Below are 12,500 nucleotides of genomic sequence, written 5' to 3' on the forward strand. Positions count from 1 at the left end.
TACCGGCCCTACATATCAGCTCAGGGCTATGTACTATCGTGCACAATAGTCCGTTCCTTCCGCTGATTCAGAGTGAACACGAATCCGCGACTATGAAACCCCGAAGCAGTTGAACAAGTAACTAATTAAACACCCAATAGATGTCGCACCGTTAGGGCAAGGAAGGGAGTGGGAAGCAGGTATTTTTCTTGAGCATAGCGTAAAGTTTCCATAACCTAATATCGTTAATTAAGAGAGTGAGCGTAAAGTTTTTGTTGTTGACGATACTGGGATCGAGAGTAAAATGTGCAGTCAAGGAAATATTTGAAATAGATATGAGAATAAAAGTGCTTAGGAAGTCAATATTTCTGAATTAATATTTCCTATACATTATCGTATTTTATCAACAGACACGACTGTCCACAAGATCGATACAAAACTTTTACCAATAATGTTAACGATGGTGTTCTGTAATCTGCAAGGCACCTCTTATATATATATATATATATATAGATATATATATATATATATAATTATATATATATATATATATATATATATATATATATATATATATATATGATATATAGTATATGTGTGTGTGTGTGTGTGTGTGTGTGTGTGTGTGTGTGTAAGACACATCTAAGCAGCAAATTAGCAAAATTTTCAGTTCATTTACGTCATTGAGGTAGCAACCACAAACATATATATATATATATATATATATATATATATATATATATATATATATATATATATATATATATATATATAGATATATATATATATTATATATATATATATATATATATATATATATATATGTTTGTGTGTGTGTGTTTGTGTATTATAAATCTGATATTCATTTTCGCATCCACATTTTTTATTTTACAAACAGTCAACGTAACGTATCATCACTCGTATAGGACGATATCTGTAGAACCTGAAGCAATAAAAATGGTATTATTAACAGACATAAATAAATCATGTCAGGAACGATACGTGCCAATATGCATTTCATCAACAGAGGTTATTAACGCAGGAGACCTCATTTGTCAATTTATCAACTTTATTGCCAGTTTATTAAAACCTCCATAACGGGCAATTTTGATAAATTCATTTGTGGTTTAATCGGATCTCTATGACGTATAGTTTTGCTATATAGTGATTTAACTTCCCTAGTGGGTTATTGCCATCAGTGCACCTCACGGGGTGCACTATAGTCATTACTGAAGGTTCTTCGTTTCGTCCCTTCGACCCCTAGCTGCAACCCCTTGCGTTCCTTTTACTGCACCTCCATTTATATTATCTTTGTTCCACCTTGCTGTCCACCCTCCCAACAATCATTTCATAGTGCAATTGCGAGGTTTTCCTCCTGTTACACCTTCCAGACCTGCTTACTCACATTTTCCCTTCCGGTGCTGAATGACCTTATAGGTCCCAGTGCTTAGTCTTTGACCTAGACTCTATATTCCATTACTGTATAGTGTTTTAAGTGTAACTCCATGACCTACATTTTTTTCTCATGTAAAGTGTCGATAATATAATTTTTTAAATTATTTTTTGTGATTTTAGTCAAAATTTCGTATAACCTCTGTATTTTTTTCTTCTTTTTTTGTGTTGCTCCTGTAAAGTGTCGATAACATATTTTTATATTATTTTTTTGTGACTTGAGTCAAGATTTCGTTTAACCTCTGTATTTGTATTGTAGGTGGAATTCCGATAACCTTTTATTTACGACATTCTTTTGTTTTGGGGGCAAAACATTCCTTGTCTCTCTCTCTCTCTCTCTCTCTCTTAATCTCAGTATTTTGTTTTATATGTGAGGTTTTCGCTGCTTATTTGATCAGTCTATTTTCTTTCAAGTGAAATCCAGATAACCTTTCATATTTGTACTGCTTTTTTGAGTTCAGGTAAATCTTCGTCATCTCTAATTGACTAAATTTTTTTTTTTTTAAGTAAAGAATTGTCTGTTTATATCAAGTCGCAATAACGTCCTTATTGTTAAATTTGCTTTAAATATAAGTATATTTCCGCAAATCATTGTAATTTAGCGTCAGATATTAGTATTTTTAGAGTAAAATGTTAGTAATTTTCCTCAAATAATTGTAATATAGAGTCAAATATTAGTATTTTTCCTAAAATAACAGTAATTTAGACAAAAAATATTGGTATTTTTCCTATGATGATTGTAATATTGAGTTAAATATTGGTATTTTTCCTATGAATATTGTATATTGTTTACATTGGTTTTTTTTCCTTTAATAATTAGATATTTAAGTCAGTATAGTATTTTCCCCTAATAATTGCAATTCAGACAAAAATATTGGTATTTTTCCCATAATAACTGTAATTTCAAAAAAAATATTGGCATTTTTCCTATAATAACTGTAACTTTGAGACATATTAGTATTTTTCCTCTAATAACTATAATTTAGAGTCAAATAATAGCATTTTTTCTCAAATAACTGTCATTTAGACCAAAATATTGGTATTTTTCCTCTAATAATTGTAATTTAGAGTAAAATATTAGTATTTTTCAGCTAATAATTGTAATTTAGAGTCAAATATAAGTATTTTTCCTCGTAACTGTAATTTAGGCAAAAATATTGGTATTTTTCCTCTAATAATTGTAATTTAGAGTCAGATATTAGTATTTTTCAGCTAATAATTGTAATTTAGAGTCAAATATAAGTATTTTTCCTCGTAACTGTAATTTAGGCAAAAATATTGGTATTTTTCCTCGGGGGTGGGAACACTCCCAGTTCCGTACCCAATAAACTTTAGCGGAAAAAAAAATTGTGGTGGCGGGGTTGGAGGTTTATAAGAATCAGTTGAATCCATCACGGATGTTAAACAGAAAGAATATTCTTGAATGATCGATTTTGAGGTTCTTAGAAGCGAAGCTGTTTGCGCAAATTACACCGCTCACGCGACAAAATCCAAGTGTTCATCGGGCTGCAAAAGGTGCCCGCGCAGAAATTATGTTCTGCAATAGATAAACGACGTTGATCCAAAGAAGCAGCACAAATATAAAAGAAAAGGAGAACGACCCTTCTGACAAGAATGAAATATTAAAGGGGGCTTGGAAGATAGGACTTGCTTGCGTGCTCCCAGTCGAAGTATAGCATGAGTGTGATGACAATTATATATGATCGTCTTAATTTTCTAGCGATGGTTTCAGGAATGTCGTTTTGCTAGCTTTTTCTTTTTATTTTTTCCTCTCTCTCTCCTGAATATTCCAGCGCTTCACTTTGTTTTTGTTTTTTTTATTGCAGTGTTTATACTTCACATATATCTCCCACTTTTTAGCTTTCTGTACAAGAAAGCTATTGGGATGACTATTTGTGTCTGTCCGTCAGCACTTTAACTGTCAGCCCTGAGATCTTATAAACAACTGAGGCTAGAGGGCTGCAAATTGGTATGTTGATCATCCTCCCTCCAGTCATTAAACATACCAAATTGCAGCCCTCTAGCCTCAGTAGTTTTTATTTCATTTGATTTAAAGTTAAGATAGCCATGATCGTGAATCGGGCACCCCAACAACACAGGCCACCACGGCCGGCTGAGAATTTGATGGGCCGTGGCTGAGAGTTTCATCAGCATTGTACGCTGTAGTACAGAAGACTAGATTGCGCCGAAGAAACTTCAGCGTTATTTTTTTAATATCACAATCGCGTGAAGACCAGCTTGGAAATGATTGGAGGGGGCTTCAGCCTGAAATAACTTACATGCCTCATGAGTCATTCCAAGGATTTATTATGGTTCTTTGCCGGTGATGCCGTCAATTTTTATCATAAATTCCGAGTCAAAGACTTTGACTTTGTGGCAAAACCTGAGACATTCAACGCTCTATCTGTGAGTCAGAAGTAATATTATAAATCATGGGCAACGAGGGTTGAGATTAGAATAGCCTTAACGACGCCTGTCTTCCTTTCACGCCCTCACAACCAACCGTCCACGTCAGTTCCTCTGTAAAGACAGATTTACTGCGCTGCTTTCCCAGTATCGAATCTTTCTCTTTTTAGGCCAGTGAAATAAAGTTAAAATGGCAACTCTTCCTTTTTCAAGTTTCGTAAGTTTAGCACACACTAGGATGTAGTGTTCTATGAGACTCATTACTTCAAGTAACTGCGTTATAGTAAGTTTGGGAGGCGTTTGTTTACGAAAAAAAGAAAAAAACTGCCAATGTTTAGGTAACGGGCCACGTATAAAGCTGCCCATCGTTTCATTCGTATGTCACATATAATCAAGTTTCATTAAATGTTCTACAAATATGCAAGATTATCAGTGATTCCTCATTAGGCTAAGAAGATTTAATACAGCATTGACGTGTTTTGTCGGCAGAACGCAACAGGAGGCAAAGTCTTTACTAGCTTCTATGATACCTTTAAGATATAGTACTATGTTTCAGACTCAAGGATCCGCACTGACACATTATGAAGTTTTGTCAGTAATAGAGACATGGTATTCGCACACTAATAAATATTATGCTACCAACCTCACTTCATATTGAATTCCCTTAACGTAGAAAAAACTTTACCGAAGGGAAATCATAAATTATAGGCCACTCTTTATGTATAAGTTATTCTTAAACTGCAGCTATGTTGTGTGGTTTTTGTTGCTTAATATTTGCAAGCATAAAAAACCCAGTTGGTCTTGGATTCTTAAGAACAAATTTGTGATTAAGACGGTTAAAGTGTTTCTTCAAAATGTACCTTAATGTAAAAAAATTTGTCATCATTCGTAAAAGGCAGATTCTAAAGAAATGCTTTTACTGCCTTAGTTAATCATAATTTTTTTTTTCTAAGGAATCCAAGAACACTTGGATCAGTTTTTAGATTTGAAGACACTGTACCCAACCTTATGTATTCTTTGGTGGTTCATAAGTATATAGTACTTGCCTGAGATGTAATCTCGAGACAGTCTTGGCGTCGGATCCACCAAAAGAATGCTGAAAGCAAGGTCTAATGACCTAGGCTGAAGGTGCAAATTGACTCTCATCGTGGCGTTAACCATGGAACAGGGTGTACTGTGAGCTCTGTAACTTAAGGGAACATTCTAAACAGTGAAAATCTTTTATTTCCTACTATGCAGATTTTGAAATCGCATCGAAAACTGCTGATGAAACCATCAAACAACTGGTTCCATCTTTGAACTCTTCGAAACAGTCAGTCTTCTTCTGCTGTGATTTTTATTTTTTTTCTCACGGAAACACATCCCTGTTAGGGGGAATAGTGTACAAGATTAAAATATTTTATTGTTTGTATGTTTATATGAGATGTATAACTGCATAGCGTGTAATGAAATATACTTTGTTAGTGAATCTAAACGCGTCGTCTTCAATTTATCATCAACTAAACAAGCTGGTTGATTCCCGTGCATTGAGCGTCTTATATCTATCTGGCTGTAACACAGAATACTTTGTTTACCCATTTGAACTCATTTTCGAATAACAGAAACTTTATTATGCTGTGTATCATACCGATTCTGTTACCTAATAAATTGCTACTATGCTTCGTGGAGTACCATTGGCCATTGTTGTCGCAAATCACCACGTTTAACCAAAGCTACCGACTACCGAGTTCTAATCTCGTTTGCCTTGGTCCCGTAGGCAGGATAGTGCCGTTAGACGAGCATCTCATGCGGTTCACTGTAGGCATTAGTTATGGTTCTTTGCAGCGTGCCGTCGACCCCTAGCAGCAACCCCTTTCGTTCTTTTTACTGTACCTTCTCTCATATTCTCTTTTTTTCCATCTTCCTTTCCACCCTCTCCTAAAGTTTGATTAATCGTGCAACTGCGAGGTTTTCCTCCTGTTCAAACCTTTTACTGTCAATTTCAGGATCATCGGTGAATACAGAATTTTTGCGTAAATTCTGTATTCAGTTCAAGTAAATTCGTTGGGCTTGGTGTAGCAAACACCTCAGCCCCATCAGACCAATTGCCATGAATTTCACGGAAAGTAACCGTAGTCTAGTTTGTAAACTGGAAAGTGTTGTAAAAATTCATTCACATGTAACATATGTGTTTTATTATCCACAAGTAAAAAAAAATATTTGAATATCTAGCGAAACACAATGTGTGACATTATTGCATTGTCATGTGTAAAAAAAGCTGTTCAGCTCGTTTTCTCAGCAGGTTTTCAGTATAGAGTATTTGTGGCTTCCTGCAGTGTCTTATTAAAATAATATTTTCTGTTTCAGGTGTTGCTACTGGCCATTAGCGTCGGTGAGTAGAACTTTTCCTCATTAACAGTTAAATAGCTAATTTACTGTATGTTCATTTTTGCATATGCATGTAATTACTCTTGTTTATTCAGTGTGCTTGCATTCAAGCGAAGTTAGTTTACATATAATTACATCCATGTGTTGTAGTATGCATCTGGATCAATGATTCCTTGGAGAGCATTAATATTTTCTAGCAAAGTTCAGAAAGAAGGAGCTAGAGTAAGTTTAAAAGAATCTGTGGTCACTTATCTGGAGAAATAATAATTTTGGTAGATTAAATCATTGGTTTACCAATAGATAAGGGCATTAGTTGGAAGAGTGCTGGCATTTACAACAAACATGTGGCTTAACAGCTACTCTGGGTACTGTGCGAAGTCTTTATTCCATGAGCTATCTGAAGTAGGAAGCCGTTGCCAGGTATATAAAAGTGCATCTCTTTGCTGGACATAATTATAGGTCTTATGTTTGAAAGCAGCTGCCGGGTTAATATGAAAATAAGCGCCTCAGCGGCGTGGTTGGTATGGTATTAGCGTCCCACCTCGGTGGTCGCGGCTTCGATTCTCGGCCATTCCATTGAGGAGTGAGAGATGTGTATTTCTGGTGATAGAAGTTCACTCTCGACGGGGTTCGGAAGTCACGTAAAGCCGGTCGTCCCGTTGCTGAATAACCACTGGTTCCATGCAACGTAAAAGCACCATACAAACAAACAAACAAATATGCAAATAATAGTTAAATGGTGGGCGTCAGGTGTGGTTGAACGTTATCCATAATTTTCACAATTATAGTAGATTCACATTAACCGTGCATCTGATGTCTAGGCCAATCCGTTACGACGTTCCTGATTGGCTGTTGATAAACCAAACACAGGGCTGGAAACTCTGTCTCTCAAGAGAGTTCACATAGGGAGGATGTATGGTCCACCTCTTCTGAGGGATACGTCTTTCAAAAATATCCCTCGGGAGAGGTGGAACACGCATTCTGCCTATGTGAACTCTCTCGAGAGACTAAGAGTTTCCAGCCCTGTGATTGGCTTATCAACAGCCAATCAGGAACGTCGTAAGGGACTGACTGGCCTAGAAATCGGCTGCACAGTTGATGTGAATCTGCTATAGCTCCGAATGCGAACCCCCCAACTGGTCAACTGGGCTTTCTTCTCCCATTCATCTGTGCTGTAAATTTTGGCGAATGCAAAAATGTCTCCACTTACTTCAAATAGTAGGAACCTGATAATTGTAACGTCGAATCAGAATTTATTTCAGGTGATAGAAATTCATTTCTTGATATAATGTGGTTCGGATCCCACAATAAGCTGTAGGTCCTGTTGCTATGAAACCAATTGGTTCCTAGCCCCGTAAATAAAAATCCAACCCTTCGTGCCAGTCCTAGGAGAGTTTAATCAGCTCAGTGGTCTGGTTAGACTAAGATATATTTAACTTTTAACCTGATAATTGCGATGGAAATAGGACGCACAGAAGATCGATAAAAGTTAAAAGAAAGCTTCCGAAACATGCAGCAGATAGAAATAGCAATGGAGCAAGTAAGGCGAGATTATTTTGAACCGAGGGTACGCTAAAGAGATTCCTCCAACAGAGAACCCACTCGGCACTCGTCCATCACGAGAGTGAGCGGGCGAGGTTACTTAGAATACCAAAAATCCAACAGTTAGGGTTGTTTAAGTATAATGATAGTAATAATAGTCAAAATTGTCTTGAAGTTAATTAATTATTACAGTCTGTTAACATTCTCAGGCGTATGCAGAGCCAGCTGTCCTTCTGGATGGAACGCCAAGGGAACTCACTGTTACAGTGTAAACACCACCGCCATGAACATGACAACGGCGAAAAGCTATTGCCAGGAGAGATATGCTACATTAATTCCCGTGACTGATGTGGTGAGTATGCATAAAATGTATACCTAAGTAAGGAACGGCATCTTCTTTTGATTTTCCTAGTTGCAACCCCTTTCGTTCCCTTGACTGTAGTACCTCCTTTCATATCCTCTTTTCCCACTCTCCACCCTCTCCTAACAATTGATTCATAGTGTGTTTGAGGTTTTCTTCCTGTTACAACCCTTTCAAACCTTTTCCTGTCGATTCCTGTTTCAGCGCTGAACGACCTCATAAGTCCCAGTGGGCTAAATTTCATATTTAATGAATTTCTTTTGATCTTCAAATTGCCGTAAGATCAAATTCTGTTCACATTTCTGTTTTTTGGTAATGTGCAATTATGTTTGGTAATCTTAACTTTGTCGAGTTTCTCAAATGGACGTCATCAAAGAGGAGGTACCATCATATTATATATATATATATATATATATATATATATATATAATATATATATATATATATATATATATATTATATATATATATATATATATATATAATAAAAAGAGTGTGGCCAGCAGAAACTTCAGCATTTTTCGTTAGAACTTATTTATTTTTTTATCCAACGCCTACGTTTCGGGATACAAATTGTCTGCCTTATATATATATTTTAAATGTTAATTTTTTTTCTCCTTTTGTAATCATATACAGAAATTTTTTACCTGTTAGGATTCAGTATTTTCTCCTGTCTTTAGTAATATGTCCTTTTCTTAGTTGTTCACGTGTGGTTTGTGTTTTAAAGTGTTTTGTTTATTTATTTTGAAAGTGTCATTGTACTTAGTAGCTTTGCTTTTTAATGTTGATCTCTTATTCAATTAGTTACCATCTTACTTTTATATAATATTCGAATTTCACTGATATAATGTTAATTAAGCTATATAATTTTTAAAAAGCATAATTTACTACGGTGCCCCATTTTAGTCTGATTTAATGTATAGAATTTTAATTTTTTCCCTGTTTTTAGCCCTGAAGATGGGATTTGTATCCCGAAACGTAGGCGTTGGATAAAAATTAAGTTTTAACGAAAAATGCTGAAGTTTCTGATGGCAATACTCTTTTTATTAAAGATCCGACTTTCTTGAAGCGACAATGCCATTCATTTTATATATATATATATATATATATATATATATATATATATATATATATATATATATATATATATATATATATACACACACACACACACACACACACAACGGGGTTCCGTTCGTGAGACGCGTTGTAAGCCGAAAATCGTCAAAGCCAGAACATTGTCAAAACTCCTAAGAAAACCTTACTTTTAATGCTTTGTTACATTAAAAACTATGTAAACTGCATTCTTATTGTATTTTTCAGCAAAAAAAAACTTCAAATATTGATTATTTTGCATTTTTGGCGTCATATTTCTTCTGCCAGATCAGTGTTGTAGGCGTTGTAACCCTGGTAATAATTTCTGATGAATATTATTGAAAAGCGCCTTAACCTCGGAACGGCGTAAGCCGAACCCGTCGTAACTTGGTGACTGCCTTATATAATATATATATATATATATATATATATATATATATATATATATATATATATATATATATATCAAAGAGGAGGGACCTCTTATATATACGCATACACACACACACACACACATATATATATGTGTGTGTGTGTATGTGTGTATGCGTATATATAAGAGGTCCCTCCTCTTTGATGACGTCCATTTGAGAAACTCGACAAAGTTATGATCACCAAACGTAATTGCACATTGCAAAAACAGTTACTGGTGGGGCTTCCATTCTGATGGCATGACAATAACCAAAAATCACTCAATTTTCGGCACTTATCAGTACAATAAGTTAAGTATGTATCTGCTCTAATACTCGTCCATCTGTGCCGATAAGCAGAAATCAGCGCATATTGGCGTGGAAAGCCGCAGATTTTCATTGCTCGAGAATCCCCATAAAACTGGATCACTGATAACCAAACCCGCCGTTAAGTGGGGACTGTCTACTATATGTATATACGTACTCTATATATAATTAGTATATCTGTTTTACTAATTTCAAAAGTTTAGGTAGTGAATGATTTTTTCTCTACTTGAAATATTTAAAAAATTTTCTCAATTTTACTTCATTCAATAAAAGTGATCGTTTTGACCTTTTATTTATATTCTGATTGTAATATTCCCTTCTTTCATATACTTAGGATGTGGTGGCCATGGTGAAAGATTACTACCCTGAAAGTATACTTTATTGGACAGGAGGGTATTATGAAAACTCTTCAGGTGAGAAATCGTTTTCAATGTTTGCCTTCGATGTTAGGTGTTCTTTCTGGCTGTACTCAGTTTTACACTTTTTTAATTCATTATTGACTTTACCAAAAAATAATTATTTTAAAGGACATTTTTATTCTGAAGTATTTCATTCGAATTTGAATTTTTCTTATGAATTTATGAAGATCTATAGTCAACGGTGACAATGAAATGGAAATCATTTACTCGTAAAAATATGATTAGTCTACTATCTGAATCTTTTTTTTCTAAAGAATGTTTGCAGCTTTTTTTATTTTTTTCTTTCTAAAGAATGTTTGCTGCCCTTTTCGATATACTTTATTGAGGTATGAAAAGATTTTTCAACTCAGTTCTCCTTAAACTTAAAAGTTTCCTGACACCTTGTCGAGGATATTCCTTGCCCCACTGGGTCCTTCTGAATTTCTAGACATTTAAACAAAATTACTTTTGATTCAAACTCTTATGTTAAAGTGGTTGCACTCCTTCCTCCCAATTCCCTCTAGTTCTTTAAAAACTGGATGAAATCTCACAAAGAATGGTTCAGTTAACTGACTGAAGTCTATAAAATCTTAGTATAATCTACCAACCTACCCGAGCCATGGAATTTTTATTTTTTTATTCTTTCAACAAGTGGATTTTCATGCTTGGGTTTCAGCACAAACATTTTTTTGATGAACTCATGTACTCATCTATTTGTATTGAAAAAGTTAACTTTGAATTAGGTTTTTTTTGAGAGGAAGTTAACATTTTGTTCATTGTTAGCACATAGATAATATGGTGTGTGTGTGTTACATTAATACTTTTTCGATCTTTCCTAGATAGTAAACCTCAAGGGATTTAACCCGGTATGTATCCACCTTTGCGGCGTATTTAAGACAAGCTCGTTGAGGATCACCATAAAAACATGATCAAAAGACTGTAAATGCTATAAAGATAATGGCCCCTAAGAAATATTAGTCGTAGATAATGACCCTCGAAAGCCCTAGGGGGGGGGGGGGTGGGGGGGGGGGGGGGCAGTCCCTATCTAGGAAAGATCCTAAATTATTTTTACTTTTACTTTTATTGTTTTAATTAGCTACTTTTGAATCCTTCTAGCTTTTGATGGGTGGATTTGGATGGACCAAGGATATAACAGCATACAACAAGTTGCTCAAGTGAATTTTGAAATGAATATGTACCACAAGAGCCTTCTCGAAAACATAACATTTTCATCAGGAATGTGTGTGGGATTGATGAATGGGTATCCTCTGAGAATAAGGAATTGCACATTGGCTTTAAGGCCTATTTGTTCAAGGAGACATCGTAAGTTTTGTAGATAACGTGCTTACTCACATTAACATACATGTTTTAAAATATTTTTATGAAACTACTACTAATATGTACTTATATATTAATGGAATACAAGTGCCTTATCTTCTTAACCTCTTGTGTTGTTACCAGGTGTAATTTTTACATTTGCCTTGTTAATGCTTTAAAACTTACCAAACTCAGTTGTGCTATTCTTAATCATTCATGTTCAGCATCATTTTTCATTCTGGACTTGATCATGGGAAATATTTATAGCTTGCGGAATTATATAAAACTTATCTTTTGCTTTATAATATAACATGAATAACAGTTCATTGCCAAATTTGACAGATAATGTAATGATGAAACTCTGAAATGATAATGTCGGTGGTAATACCTTCATAGTAAAAAAATTGCCATAATTCGTTGGTCAGCAATTCAATTTTTATATTCCCTTTACATATCTTAAAATATATGCCCAGTTTTTATAATATTTAACTTTCATTTCAAGACACAAGAATTTGTCCACCTGGATATGGAGCCTCGGGTACTAGATGCTTATCCCTAGGGCAGTACACTCATACACATAAAGAGGCTGAATCCATTTGTGGAAATCGCTTTGGTCAGCTCTTTGAGCCACGCACTCTTTTGGATCTACAGGATATCTACAACTTAGCCACAGAATATAGCTGGAACTATGATTTGAGAGTTGGGATAACTTATAAGGTAAAGCTTCCTCTCATTGTTATTCGTGCTAACTATTCAAATCCTTGTACAATAGCAATTTTTGTTTTACTCTCCTGCTGTCAAATTGTTCAGTAATTCTGTGAACGCTTGGTGCCTGTTTTGTTATGTA

At 34.9% G+C, this 12,500-nt stretch overlaps 1 protein-coding gene across 1 annotated transcript in view; it reads left to right on the plus strand.

Annotated features, from left to right (window-relative positions):
- LOC135212193 (uncharacterized) overlaps positions 1-12,500 on the plus strand; it is a 236,110-nt gene that overhangs the window by 62,368 nt on the left and 161,242 nt on the right. The window contains exons 2-6 of the mRNA XM_064245638.1: positions 6,184-6,208; positions 7,956-8,098; positions 10,273-10,351; positions 11,453-11,659; positions 12,156-12,370. Of these exons, the coding sequence (XP_064101708.1) occupies positions 6,184-6,208; positions 7,956-8,098; positions 10,273-10,351; positions 11,453-11,659; positions 12,156-12,370 (669 nt within the window). The remainder of the gene's footprint in view (positions 1-6,183; positions 6,209-7,955; positions 8,099-10,272; positions 10,352-11,452; positions 11,660-12,155; positions 12,371-12,500) is intronic.

This window comes from Macrobrachium nipponense, chromosome 40, assembly GCF_015104395.2.
Source record: "Macrobrachium nipponense isolate FS-2020 chromosome 40, ASM1510439v2, whole genome shotgun sequence".
In the NCBI taxonomy this organism is placed as follows: domain Eukaryota; kingdom Metazoa; phylum Arthropoda; class Malacostraca; order Decapoda; family Palaemonidae; genus Macrobrachium; species Macrobrachium nipponense.